Source organism: Eptatretus burgeri, chromosome 9, assembly GCF_056783735.1.
Source record: "Eptatretus burgeri isolate ZD-2024b chromosome 9, Ebu_testis_v1, whole genome shotgun sequence".
NCBI classification, from domain to species: domain Eukaryota; kingdom Metazoa; phylum Chordata; class Myxini; order Myxiniformes; family Myxinidae; genus Eptatretus; species Eptatretus burgeri.
Window position 1 is genome coordinate 45,048,095 of NC_140969.1, and position 14,970 is coordinate 45,063,064.

A 14,970-nucleotide genomic window follows, 5' to 3' on the forward strand; every position below is an offset into this window, starting at 1 on the left:
CAGGAAGCCCGAATATAAAGTAGCTGCACTGGGGAAGAGGGACAGAGTGGTAATCTGGGCATGGGCAGTGCTTTTTTCTCATGTTGCACAGATGAGAGAGGATATACCTACACGTGCATTTGCCTCTGCCATCTCATCAAACGGTCGCCCATGCAGTAGCGACGTCATGCCAACTCCCTGGACAGGCAGCCGGCCTGCCGCGACGGAGGGGCATGGATCAGGGAAGGGGTGGGATTTGGAGCTCTGGACCCTTAGATGCTTCGATGCTATGCGTGCTCGAGATAAATGGCAGCAAATAGCAAATATAAACACTTCAGAATCACAGCCAATATAGAATGTCACCTTCTGAAATAGCTGTCGTTTGCTTCAAACTGCTGCTGCAGCATCACCTTGCCACGATACTCAACAATTAATGACTCAGCCGGCAGGTCCCTTGTTGCTTTCAGTGCTTTACAATTTTGCCCGATCCTTCCAGGTGATGTCTGCATGAAGCAAATGCGACACAAAATGCACTTTATGCACAATCACATATCCCATAGAAATCTATTGTCGACAGGAATTAAGAATTTTAATAAACAAAGGCAAGGAAAAGAAGAGGTTGCAGAAGAAACAAAACTGCAATTATTATCAATTATTGGAATTGTATATTGGCCTTAGTTCGCTCATACCAAATAAAAAACATCAGCACGAGTTATTGAGGCTCGAGGGTGAACTATGAGGCCTGAGTTGCCACAAAGTTGAAGGCGTTGGATTCACATACACTCCGTGGTTGCAAATGCAGAAGAGATTCAGACTAAGCTCTCAACTAGGATCATGCTCAATCAACAGGCAATCAACAGGAAAGGGCAGGACAAAATGGCCACACCAATTCCTGGACGACTTCACCATCACTGCCCACAAAATCCATACTCCTCCTGGTGCGGGACATGCACTCAACACACTTCATCAGTCACACTCTGCAGCGATTTCCCTACGTGGGTCTACCGATGGAGAATGTGAAGCTTCAAATGTAATGCCAAGAGGAGGAAGAGGAGTGAGAGGATGATCTCAATGGAAGATTAGCGACCTGGCCAAAGTGGAAAGCCTTGAGGGAAGACAGAAGAGGAGGTTGCTGCCAGGCACGCATGAGGCACTAGCTTGCCGAAGAGAGGGCCAGAGTTGATTGCCAGATCGGTGATGTTGACTCAGTGATGATGGTTGGCTCGATCCAATCAGAAAAAAATAAAAATAAAAAACAAATAAATAAATCGGTGGACAATTATAATACGTTGCTGATCATTTAGAGCAGCGAGACCAAAGTAGCATAGTACAACCCATGCAGCTTGAAGGTATTGGATGCCAAGCTCAGAAAGAATGGCCACATGAAAGAATGGGCACAAAAGGAACACAGCATTAAGAGAGTATGGTGGCTGCAAAAGATTGAAATGATAAGCCTTACGAGAGGAGAAAAGGAAGACCTACAAATCAATCATGAACCAACAGTATTTTCAAAGAATGACAGAAGTACGAGTAGTGTAAAAGTGAATGCTAGGAACTTGAACAGGCACCCTTACTCCTTAGTAAGGTCTCTCCCCAGCTATGGTCTCATCCAATTTGATAGCCTAAAACCCTGCCCTGGTAGTGGACGGAGTTGTACATGACATCAATAACTCAATGTCTCACAGTCTGTGTACTCATTTTACATCACCCAACCCCCAGGAGTACCTTTGGCAGTGATGTCCTCTCCTTTTTGACATCTTGTTCATCTGTGTGTTGTACCATCCTCCAAACAGTGATGACACAATCCACCTCTCTGACACATGGACGAACTTTTAACAACTCATCCCAACTCTCTCTTCCTCATATGTAGTGATTTCAATCGTCACCAGACAAAATGGCTGGGTGTTTGTAGCTCTCTGTGGTGGTCGTATGGCAGCTTAGCTGCTGGGTAGCTATCATTTCTTGAAGCGCGACTGTGTCGCTGATGCAGTACCCCTCTACCAGTACACATACTGGAACTGGTACTCATTTCGCCGACCTCGGAAGGATGACAGGCTGAGTCAACCCCCTGGTGTATTAATTCAGCGGCCGACGGGGCTTGAACTCAGGACCCTAGAATCCCAAGCCGCCACCCTAACCACTGAGCCAACACCAGGCTATGTAGCTCTCTCACCGGCCATGGCACTTCAGTAAAGGACTTCTATGATTCCACGGGACTGACACAACCCGTGAACTTTCCAATCCGGATTTCTCTGAATGGGAAATCCTCCCTTCAGGACTCGGTGACGACAAACTTCCCCACAAATGTCTTCTAAACTTCTTCTCCTCTAATTGGTTCATCTGATCATATGTTTGAGAGTGTCAACATCTCTCTGGCTATTCTAAAAGAGCTGCCTCAGAGCCGGCGAGTCAGGCTGTTAACTCAGGCACATTGGCAGGAACTGCAAGCAGCCATCACACTTCAGGACTGGTCTTCCATATCTACTGCCCCTGACATTAACTCAGCCTGGGAATTACATCAGAGAAACCTGATCTCTGGTAATGCATAAATTCATCCCACCTAGTCTTCAATTATCCTACCATTCTTTCCACCCATGGTACACTGAATCCTCTGGTGAGGCAGTTACTCAAAAACAACTTGCCTTCTCTTCCTGGAAAGAAAAATGTGACGAAAGGCAATCTCAGATGACCCCACAAAGTCCGTAACAAGTGTGTCCACTCTCAGGAAAGCCAGAAAACGACATCTGTCCAAACTCAAGACTGAACTTTCAAACTTGTCTCCCTTCTCGAAAACCTGGTGATGCCTTGTTAAGTCTGTCTCCAGAGTATGCTCTCCTTCCATTCCTTCACTCACTTAAAATGGCACCACAGCTGACTTGTCAAATGACGTAAAAAGGCTGAATACCTCAATTCTGTTTACTTCAAAATCTTGTGTCTCCAATCCCAGGATGTCTGTGCCCACCCTACCCAGTCGCACCCAACTGCTACTGGAATCTGTGTCTTTCGCACCTGAGAAGGTGGACAGGTTTCTGACTACTGTCGACTCTAATTCTGCAAATGAAGTGGGCAGCATCAGCTCACTTGTCCCAAAAGCCTGCTCTGCTGTCCTTGCACATCCTCTCTCTGCTCTTTTCACCCTGTCATTTGCCATCATTTTACATGTTCTTGGAAATCGGCCAACACCACCGCATTACATAACTGAAAAGGCACTCAGTCCAGCACATACCTCCACCATGTAATGCCTGGTCCATGAGAACAAATTGGACCCAATACATTTTTGAAATATCATGCTATATATCGTTTTGGCCCTATCTCTCAATGATGAAGAATCACTTTTAAAATTAAATAACTCGTATCCAGATTCAGATTTTCACCAGAATTGAATCAATTCGTTCTTGCCACATACACAACATGTCCACCAACTTTTATCTGAATCCGTCCACAACTTTTTGAGATGTCCTGCACACAAACAAATGAAATTGCTCGTTGAGCAAGGAATTGCCGGAATAACTTTGTCATATCTCCATGATCTCTGAAAAAAACAAAAACCTGGAAATCAATTTGGTTCTTATAAGTCGATATTGCTACTGTTTAATGAGTTATAGCACTTAGTTTGGTCATGATCATAACTTGGAAGTCAATTGGACTTGAAATTGCGTTTTTACCACAATTTGAAATTTTTGACCCGACCCCCCTGACATTCGACCCCCGACCACTAAGAAGGGTGTTGGTGTGACACTCCAATGAGACATATGCTTGGATGCAGAATTGGAAGATGCACATTTTGGATTTAGTTTGAAGTCGATACGACCATTTTAGCGGACGTTATTGCGAAAATAAGAATTTCGGTTTTTCGGTGACCTTGACCTTTGACCTCGATTCACCAAAAACGACAAGTGTCTAAGTTGGACCATGGCCGACGTCTGTACCCAGTTTGGTGATGATCGCTGAAATGGTGTGGCTGCTACAGGGTAAACAAACACACAAACAAACAGACAGACAGACACACAGAACCGACCAACATAATTGCCGAAATCCGAAGGATTCCAGCAATTAACAAACAGACAGAAAGGGGTGAAAACATAACCTCCTTCACCGTCGGTGGCGGAGGTAAAAAGGTGCAAAAACTGATCCCCTTAGCTACAGACCTATTAACCTACTTTCAATCATCAGTAAAGTCATGGAATCCACAACAACAGTTAATATGAAATCATTCCTTTTCTCCAACGGCCTCATTTCAGATCAATTCGTATTTACACCAGGTCACTCTTCCTTGAACATGCTGCTTTGACTCTCCCCACAATAGATGGAGGCCTTCAACGTCAAACATGAGATTAGGGTCGTCTCTCAAGACATATCTCGAGCTTTCCATGCAGTCTGGCACCCTGTCTTGCTCTCCAAAACTATCTGCCACTGGTATTCAAGGCCAACTTCACACATGGCTTACTGACATCCTCTACTCTCGTAGCCAACTTGTGGCTCTCAACGGAATCCTTTCATCGTCTCTCCCTGTTAAGGCTGGAGTGACAAAAGGCAGTGTTCTGGGCCGATTCCTATTCCTAATCGTCATCAGTGATTTCTCTGATTCTCTGGAAAATCCCCTTTATTTATTTGCTGATGATTCCACAATCTACTTTGTTAACAATCCTCTTGAGGCAATTCAGTCACTCAAATTCCTTGGTCTCACTATCAGCCATGATATTTATTGGGCAAACCACATTTCTAAGCTAGCCTTGAAAGTCAGCAGCCGACTGGGCATCCTCCATCGTACAAAGTCTTTCCTTGGCACACCTGAACTCCTTTCCACCTGCAAGGCCTTCATCCACAGCTTGCTGAATTACTGCCCTCCCCTCTGAGCTGGCACCCCTGCCTCACATCTTTTTCAGCTTAACGCCACTGAAACCAAGGCCTTCAAGATCATTGGAATCTCCCGCGATTAAGCCGAGTCTATAGATCGATCACTTCCCCCATTGCAGATAGGTCGTTGGGCTCTCTATCTTCTCCCGTCTCCGTTCTGGTTTTGCACCCTCTACTCTTTCCCTGGTTCGTTGTCCACCCTCGCCCCTGCCCCTCCAGGTTTCTGTGGGATGTATGTGGTCCACCAGCAATCCCTTTCTGTTGAAACTCCCAAAATCCAGAATCACTGCTCACCGCCACTTATTTGTTCCTCCTTTTTTCCCACCTCTGGAACCAACTTCCACATTCTCTTCACTCGCATTCTTTCCTTCAGGTCTTCAAGAGAGCTGTTGACCCCCGTCAAAATCATGATCTTTTCTACTCCCATTACATCCCCCGCCCCCCCCCCCACCACCAACCTTTCCTATGCCCCAAGGCCATTTCCTTCAAAATTTCCAGGTTTTCCTTCCTGAGAGTTTGCTTCTGTATCCATCCTGTTCATCCCATGCATCCTCTCCCACCCTCATTCCTCCCTACACCCCTTATTTGTTCAAGTCTCCCACTATTCTGTCCTTAATCCCTGCTGGTGGTGATTTTTCCTTTTCTGTTGTTCCTTTTGTTCTGTTGAGTCCTGATCCATTTTGTTTGAACCCTTTCACGAGTCTTGACTTTGTACGTAAAAAAAGGCTTGGAAAAAAAAAAATAATCGGTGCCAAAGAGACAGCTCAAAGATCACACAACCAGGTAAGATGCATTTGCGGCCCTTTCTAGAACATTTTTAAAAGGACCATCATTTATTCAAAAGGACCAAGGATGAATTGATACGATTTTGGTGAAGATCCGGATACTATAATTTCTGAAGTGATTCTTCACCATAGAGATATGGAGTCAAAGGACGATGCATTGCACGATATCTCAAGGAACACAAAACGTAAACTGTTCAGCCTGGCGGAGGTGTGCGCTCCACCGAGTGCCGTTCTAGTTTTGAAATGTGGTTGCCCTTTGAGTAACCAATGAAAATAACGAGGTAACCCTGAATCTGTGATGACATCACTACAATGGAGATCAAGGGTGGGGGCAAATTTAGGTGTCTTTGGTTTCAGAAAAAATATTTTAAAAAAATACATAAATTTAGCTTGGGTGTTATCTTTTCCCAATTGGCATGACCTGTCTTCGATTTCCTGACAACGTGACCCACAGTTGACTTGTGAAGGTCCAACGTGACAAAGGTTTTGAACATCTGGCAACCACCAAAAAATAAGTGTTCCATATTAACGGTCGATCAATAATTTACCTCTTGAACTTCTGGCAACCAAAAAACATTCCATAATGAAGGTTGATCAACACTTTACCTCATGGCATGTTGATGGCCAATTAGTTTCACTACCTGCTGCACTACTTTATAAAACACACGCTGATTTGGAGTATGGAGAAAACATGCATGTGACAAGGGTTAAAAAAAAGAAATCTTGGCCCATGGAAGGGCAAATTGAAAGATGGTAAAAAGGTAATGTTCGAAGTGACAGCAAAGCAGTAGGACAACAGGTGGGTGATACATATATGGGACTGAACAAACAGTGAAAAGAGTAGAGTGTGGGTGGAGAATGAACAAAGTAATCTACACGTGATTTGAGTACCAGCTCCACAGGAGGCCAAGGTAAGTGTTGACATTGAAAGCATAAGGGGATTATGGTTACATTAAATGTCCTCCCATTTGACAATGTTGGTCCTGAAGGCAAAAGCCATTTGTAAAAATAGTATGGTAGTGGGCAAACAAAAGTGAAAAAGGCCAAATGATGTCAGTTGGTCATCAGGTTTCCCTCCTTTACACCTATGGCTGATCAAGGATGCCAATGCATGCAAAAATTGTGTAAAATTCATTCAAATGGTTGACGTTTGCATCATTATTTGGTTGGCATGTGAACTTTTGGAAACAATAATATCGCACAACTTTTGTGAGTCTTTTTTTGTAAGAAATGGATTCATTTTGTTGGTGTTGATAAGTGAAATCAAATGTTGTTTGGCTGATATTATATGTTCGCTTAATGAGAGACAGGAAGGAAGCAGGGAGAATGGGTGAGGGGGTAGGTGCTATATAGAACATTAATGAACAAAAACATTGCACCTCAACAGGAAAATAAGTAAATAAAAGCTCACTTCAGCATATAAAGGTTACTCTACCTGCGTGGAAGACACAAGAACGTTGTTGGAGGTTGCCAAGACGATGCGGTCCTGCTCGGTGGGACGATGCCTGGGCTCAGGTGAGTGACACTCCAGCAGGTTCTGTAGGGCTGTGCTATATTGGTTGCTGAGTGCTTGCTCATAATCATCTGTCCAACGATCCAGCCAACTCTCCCAAACAGAGAATGAGCTCTCATCGCCGCCGGGCAGTTCTGGCACAGAGCTCTGCAAGCAAGTTTAGGGGGGATATTAGACCAGAAGCAGTAACATATTTTACAAGAGGGGACACCTTGTAGTTATTACCCTCGCCAGAGGAGAGGATATTGCATTTGGGTCCATTTGTAACCTCCACCACCAAAGATGGATGGAGGTTATGTAAAAAAAAAAAAAAAAAACCAAGTAGAGATGGGGCCAAAACTATATATAGCATGATATTTCAAAAAGTTGTGCAAAGATTATGACAACACTTGGTGGATGAGTTGGGTAGGTGACAATAACAAGCCGATTCGATTTTGGTTAATGTCTGGATGCAAATCCAGCCTATCATTGAGATACAAAACGTAAACTGTTCAGCCTGGCGGAGGTATGTACTCTACCAAGTGACGTTCTAGTTTGTTTGTGTGTCTGTCCGCACAAAATGTGAGTATGTCTATCAATTACATACTATTGAAAGGTGACTACTGTACGTCTCTTTATTACGGACAATTGGAATGTGAGCTCGTCTACTAACTACATACTATTGAAATGCGAGTATGTCTATTAAATGTTCCAATCTTTCGTCTCGCACGTGCTTTTCACCTGCCAAATTTGATTTAATTGAGAATAGCCTTGGGGAACCGCAAGTCAAGAACACAGTGTGGATTAATTTAATTGAACGCCACTTTACCTTACAGCTGTTTGTGGATCAAAGATCATATCGTGTTTTTGAGCCTCTGGCAAGACACGACAACTACTGCTGCTTTGTTAATGGCCGCAATTATTACCACCTTGTGGGGTCTGCTGGAGAACATTAACGACTCCAGTCTTTCACAAACCAAGCGGTCAGGCCTCACATTGGAGAATGAAGGCAGGGTTCAACTAACTTTCTTTTTCAAGCCTGTCCAAGGAACAGGTAGGTTTTAGATGTCAACTGTCTTAGCAACCATTGCACCTGTCCAACTATTGGTGGTGTATAATTTAATTATCAGACCTCGGACCAAGCCACACCGGACCAACCTTAATCAGACCTTCTCATACGGACTAGTGAATCATGCTAAAAAAAACAAACAAACAATACATACAATGAATGCTTCCTGTGTAAAGTTCTTCAGACTCCAATACATGAAGTAACTTGGACAAACAAACTCGTAACAAAAACAAGAAAAAGAGCAGAGATTGCAGACCCTCACCTGGACTTCTTTTGAGCGGTGTATTTTTATAGGTTTTAGGGGAAATCCAATATGGCTGTCAAACCATGTGACCTATGACATCATGTGTGTGACCCATTTATTCCTCATGGATAGGTGGTCACATGTGTAAAGTTTCACCTTGATCTGTTCAGCCATTTTAAAGAAGATTTTTGAAGGTTTTTATTTTTTTATTCACAATATGGCTGCCGAATCACTTGACCGATGATGTCATCAAATTTTTTTGTGAACCATTTTATCCCGAGATGACCCTCAAAATTTTTCATACTGATCGGATGTAGTGTTCTATACATGCATTTATGACGTCATACTGAAGGTGTGTACCCCGGTCAGAATAGGTACATCGTATCCCTGCATGTCGTAAAAGGCGACTAAAAGGGTTGGCGTCAGGAAGGGCATCCGGCCATAAAAACATCGCCTCAAAAGGAAACCATGATGAGTACAACTGATGGGCAGGGTACAGCCCGAAGTACCCCATGGGGGTCCTCACCCCCTCTCGTTAAAACTCAAGGTGGGGAACCCGATCGAAGCAAGGGAGGAAATTTTTCCATTTATGATGACCAATCGTCTGATGCCCCACGTGGAGATCGGTTTCTGAGGTTTGGTACATGGAATGTAGGGACAATGACAGGGAGATCTGGAGAAGTGGTTGAAACATTGGTCAGAAGAAGAGTGGACATATGTTGTGTGCAGGAGACACGGTGGAAGGGAAGTGGTGTGAGAATGGTGAAGGGAAGGCAGGGGCAGAAGTACAAGTTTATGTGGCAAGGGTGCCCAGAAGGCATGCATGGTGTTGGTGTCATGTTTTCTGAGGAGTTTGTAGACAGTGTAGTGAGTGCGACTAGAGTGAATGAAAGGTTGATGATGGTGAGAATTGTGATCGGAAATCTCTTGGTGAACGTCATCTCGGGATATGCCCCGCAGGTCGGTCGAAGCGATGAAGAGAAGAACATGTTCTGGTGTGCGATGGAGAAGTTGATGGAAAATGTGAAGGATGAGAAAGTTGTTGTGGTTGGAGGAGACTTGAATGGACATGTGGGAAGGAGTCCAGATGGTTTTGAGGGAGTCCATGGGGGTTATGGATATGGTGTGAGAAATGGAGAAGGTGAAAGGATCTTGGAGTTTGCTGATGGAGCTGATTTGTAATACTCAATTCCAGAAAGCGGATAATAAGCTTATTACATACACGTCAGGTGGGTTGACGACAACCATTGACTACCTGATGGTGCGTCAGCGAGATAGGGGAAACCTCCGGGACACAAAGATGATCCCAGGGGAGGAGACTGTTTCGCAGCACCACCTGGTTGTCTGAGATATAAGGGTGAAAGGTGCACGGAGAATTCGGTGGGTGAAGTACCAACCGAGGATGAAGGTGTGGAGGTTGAAAGAGGCGACAGTAAAGGAAGCATTAAGAGAGAGGCTGAGTATGGTTGAAGATGATGTGGTTAAGCTTGAAAGTGGTTGGATGTCAATGAAAGAAAGTCGATTGGGAGCCGTTGGTGAGGTATGTGGATGGACAAAAGGACCACCGAGGCACTCGGAAACATGGTGGTGGGGTGATGAAGTTGGAAAGACGATTGAAGAGAAGAGGAAGAAGTTCAAGGAATGGCAAAAGGCAAAGGATACGGTGGAAGAAGAGGCAGCACATGAAAGTTATAAGGAAGCCAAGAAGGCTGCAAAGAAAGAGGTTGCAAAGGTGCAGGAGGCCCATAGGAAAATGTTCGGAGAACGCTTGGATTCGGAGGAGGGTAAGAGAGCGGTATTCAGGATTGCAAAGCAGATAGCGAGAGAGAGAGATTTGATGTGACGGGGGTGAGTTGCTTGAAGGATGAAGTGGGACAAATTGTTGCGGACTCAGATGGAATTAAAGGAAGATGGAAGAGATATATGGAAAGGCTGTTGAATGTAGAAAATGAATGGGATAGAAACATCGAGAATAACCCAGTTTTAGGACCAGCAGAGAAGATAACTGAGAAGGAAGTTGAGGAAGCTATCAGAGCAATGAAGAGTAGAAAAGCAGGAGGGCCGACGGGAGTTGTGGGAGATATGTTGAAGGCAGTGGGAAGTTGGGGTGTGAAGAGAATGACAGAGATCTGTAATCTGGTGGTGAAAGAAGGCCGCATTCCAGTGGATTGGGAACCGAGTACCCTCGTCCCTCTGTACAAGGGGAAAGGTGACCCTCTGGACTGTGGCTCCTATAGAGCAATAAAGTTATTGGAGCATGGAATGAAGGTATTGAAAAGGGTGTTGGAGAAGAGGATAAGGAAGAAGGTAAAGATTGACGAAATGCAGTTTGGATTTATGCCAGGAAGAGGAACGACAGATGCAATTTTTATTGTAAGGCAGTTGCAGGAGAAGTACATGGAGAAGAGGAAGAAGTTGTTTTTTGGGTTTGTTGATCTGGAGAAAGCATTTGATAGGGTTCCACGTGAAGTTATGACATGGGCATTGAGGAAGTTAGGAGTGGAGGAACGGTAGATCAGAGTAGTGATGGCCATGTACGAGAGAGCACGCACAGCTGTAAGGACGAAGGATGGGAACAGTGGTGAGTTTGAGGTGAGGGTAGGAGTGCACCAGGGGTTGGTACTAAGTCCACTTCTATTTGTAGTTGTGATGGAGGTGCTGGCTCGGAGGGTAAAGGAGGGTTTACCGTGGGAGCTGCTGTATGCAGATGATCTGGTGTTGATTGCAGAGAGTATGGATGGACTGAAGGAGAAGATGAACAAGTGGAAGGAATGTATGGAGGCAAAAGGTTTGAAGGTGAATATCGGAAAGACGAAGGTGATGACATGTGGTAAAGCATGTGGTGAGGTGGAAAGGACTGGGAAGTGGCCGTGTGCTGTGTGCAGGAAGGGTGTCGGAGTGAACTCCATTCAGTGTACAATGTGTGCTGAATGGGTTCATTGAAAATGTAGTGGGGTGAGAGGGTCATTAACCAGTGTGGCAGCTACATTCAAGTGTAAGGTGTGCATCGAGGGAGCAGCAGATGAAGGAATTGTTGAGTTGGATCTTGGAGATGGTGTGAAGCTGGAAGGGGTGAAAACATTTTGCTATCTCGGAGACATGCTGAATGGAGAAGGTGGATCAGACTCTTCGATGGTTGCTAGAGTGAGATGTGCATGGAAGAAGTTTCGGGAACTGAGTGGCGTGCTGACGAAGAGGGGAGTGTCGTTGAAGCTGAAGGGAAAGGTTTATGCTACATGTATGAGGAGTACGATGATTTATGGGAGTGAGACATGGGTACTGAACATGGAGCAGCAACAAAGGCTGGAAAGGGTGGAAATGCGAATGGTTCGGTGGATGTGTGGAGTATCGTTGAGAGAGAGGAAGACAAATGATGACTTGCGGAAGATGATGGGAATAGAGTCTGTGATGGAGGTTGTGAAGAGAAACAGGTTGAGATGGTTGGGTCATGTGTTGAGGAAGGATGAAAGTGACTGGGTGAGAGGAGTGTTGGAAATGAGTGTAGTCGGAAGTAGAGGACGGGGAAGACCGAGAAAAACTTGGCTAAATGTGGTGGAAGAGGAAATGTGGGCAAGGGGATTAAGAAGGGAAGATGCAGAAAACAGGGTAAAGTGGAGAAGATTGTCATAGGGCCCACAAGGCTAACCCCTGCTTTAGCGGGGAAAATGGCCTTTAAATGCTTGTGTGTGTGTGTGTGTGTGTGTGATACCGAAGGCATGAAGGGTTCTACATAAAACTGGATGGGAACATTTAAAACCCATGCTATCGACCTGGCAAAGGTTTGCCTGCATGCATGCTCGCACATTCAGCGACCTTTGCACCCCTCTAATCAACTTCAAATCGGATTAATACGTGCTACACTCTGGGAGCACAGTTTTTAATTCAAAATGAAAACGTCAGTCCTTAACAGTCCCCTTAAAAGAGCAGAAGGGTGAGGGGAGGAGGGGGAGGGATGGGAGAGAGAGTGGGAGCGGGGTGGGAGAAAGAGGGAGAGGAGTGGGAGAGTGAGAGAGAGATGGGGGGGGTGGAATAGAGAGGTGGGAGAGAGGGAGAGCCAGAGAGGAGTGGGTGGGAGAGAGGGAGAGGGGTGGGTGGGAGAGAGGGAGAGGGGTGGGTGGGAGAGAGGGAGAGGGGTGGAGAGAGAGAGGGGTGGGTGGGAGAGAGGGAGAGAGGGGTGGGAGAAAGAGGGAGAGGGGTGGGAGAGAGAGGGAGAGAGAGAGAGAGAGGGGTGGGAGAAAGAGGGAGAGGGGTGGGAGAGAGGGGGAGAGAGAGAGAGAGAGAGAGAGAGAGAGAGAGAGAGAGAGAGAGAGAGAGAGAGAGAGAGAGAGAGAGAGAGAGAGAGAGAGAGAGAGGTGGGGGGGGGGTGGGAGAAGAGAGGGAGAGGGGTGGGAGAGAGATGGGAGAGAGAGGGAGCAGGGTGGGAGAGAGAGGAAGCGGGGTGGGAGAGAGAGGGAGCGGGGTGGGAGAGAGAGAGAGGGTTGGGAGAGGAGAGGGGAGTGGGTGGGGAGAGAGAGAGAGGGAGAGGGGTGGTAGAGAGAAAGGGGTGGGAGAGAGAGGGGAGGGGAGAGTGAGGAGGAAGAGAGGGGGATTCTGGCATATGTGACGCACAAATAACCCTCACCATAACGTCCATCCAAGAGCCAGCACACAAATTGATGAATCACCCCACATGTGAAACACCGTGATGACAGTTTATATCTGGTTCTAGATTAAAACTATTTGACAGCTTAAAGCGAGCGTGTGTACATCTCAGTAATCCTGCTGTGATGTTGCGATTCATTGCTTTGTAACTACTGAAAACATTTTTTGCTCATTGTAATTTTGCCTTCTTCACTCTGGAAATGTCCCTACGGAGAACCGAGCCGCGGGATCACTGTGGAAGCTTGGCGAGGACGGACGGACTGACACACACTGACATTTATTAGCATGGATTGTTCAGCTAAAACAAGTTTATTACCTGCGTCAATGAGTTGTCCTGCTATATACAGGATGTCATGTGAACCTGTTGTTGTGGTGGACTGCATTACAAATCAATGAAGGAGTTCTGGTACTGCGAGCATGTGGGGCAATACCATCTTGTTTGTTTGAGGTTTTTTTCCCAGCACAGAGGGGTGGGTTGGGTCTATAAAGATCCTCATTCACTACTCATCACTGTTGCTTCTTTAAATAAAGTATCTGAAGCTCACGGTGGAGCCGAATACCCAAATCACACATACACATCAACAAATACACAAGACCACACCCCACCTGACTTCAGACAAACATCCACTGAGTTTGGGGGAAGTTGAGGTCACTTCCTGAGATAATTTGTGTGTTGGTGATGCAACCTTTATGACGTTTATTTTTTCTCCAAACTCAGCAGGGCAATTGAGGAGAAATTTCTTCTTCCCCATGGATTGAAAAAGAACTATATTTGAGGTTAAGATATGTCGTTTATTAAACTTCTGGCCAGTAAAATGGACCGGCGCCTTAGGATAGGTTTATTGAGGTTTTCACCTGTCCGACAAATAAAATTGCCTGTCCTGGATAGTCGGACAACCGTTAATGTCAAGGCCAGGAAGATGGCAGGAAATTAATTGTTCATGGTGCTGACGATACCTCCGTTACTCTTCGCGAGACACCATGACAGCTTCAGTATTCAATAATGCAAGGAGATGGAACAGCCATATCAACATATACGAGTGAGGGAGCACTTATTTATAGTCGGGTCGAGGACAGAACACATACTAGACAGCAAAACGGGAAACGTGCTACATCTGCACCATCCTGTCAGATTCCGTGCTCTCAATTCTGCAAAATCTCACAACAGATCACATCTATTCTTTGCCAAGAAAGGAAATACTGATAGACTATCGTTAAACGGAAATTGGAATGACCAAATCCTATTTCAATTCGATTATAGTCGCCGGTGCCAACAAAAGAGGTCCTCTACCATCCAACACCCCAAGCTTATTGCCTCACTTGAGGGCAGTGTTGTTATTGTAAAAAGGAAAGCAAACAAGTTTCTTTTCTATTTTAAACCATCCCCCCAACCCCCTCCGAAAAACACACTTACCTTTAGTCTTGATGATCGTCTTGAGCCTTCCCTGAAAGTCTGAAAACAACAGAAAACAAACATTAAATCATGAAATGTCCGAACACAAGCATTCCACAAAGAGAAAAGTAAAACTAAAAGTACAATCAAATCAGCACGACAGAGCGTGCATACAAACTAGGAGTTTGCATACAAACTAGGAAACCATTTTCAAGGTTTGGTTTCACATTTTCAAAAAAACAATCCTCTTTTACAGTATTTTCTGCTTTTTTCTGTTTTTACAAACCACCACTCATGCATCAATATTTGTGCTGGCAGCAGTGAGTGCTACACTTTGAAAAAAGAAGAAAAAAAAAAGAGGAAATTTAATGGTGAATGCACAAGGAAGAAACCATCAAGCGGAAGCACTGCTAATTCAACAGGATACGCCTCATGCAATAATATGAAAATATCAAGGGGGAGAGCACAAAATGAGTTTCCCCAGTTTCATTGTACGAACAAAGGTGAAAT

The 14,970-nt window shown here is 45.1% G+C and overlaps 1 protein-coding gene across 1 annotated transcript in view; it reads right to left on the reverse strand.

Moving 5' to 3' along the window:
* KMT2E (lysine methyltransferase 2E (inactive)) overlaps positions 1-14,970 on the reverse strand; it is a gene marked incomplete at its 5' end in the record, with an annotated part of 190,886 nt that overhangs the window by 92,136 nt on the left and 83,780 nt on the right. Inside the window, 3 exons of the mRNA XM_085893775.1 lie at positions 343-482; positions 7,057-7,281; positions 14,482-14,520. Coding sequence (XP_085749901.1) covers positions 343-482; positions 7,057-7,281; positions 14,482-14,520 — 404 coding nt within the window. The remainder of the gene's footprint in view (positions 1-342; positions 483-7,056; positions 7,282-14,481; positions 14,521-14,970) is intronic.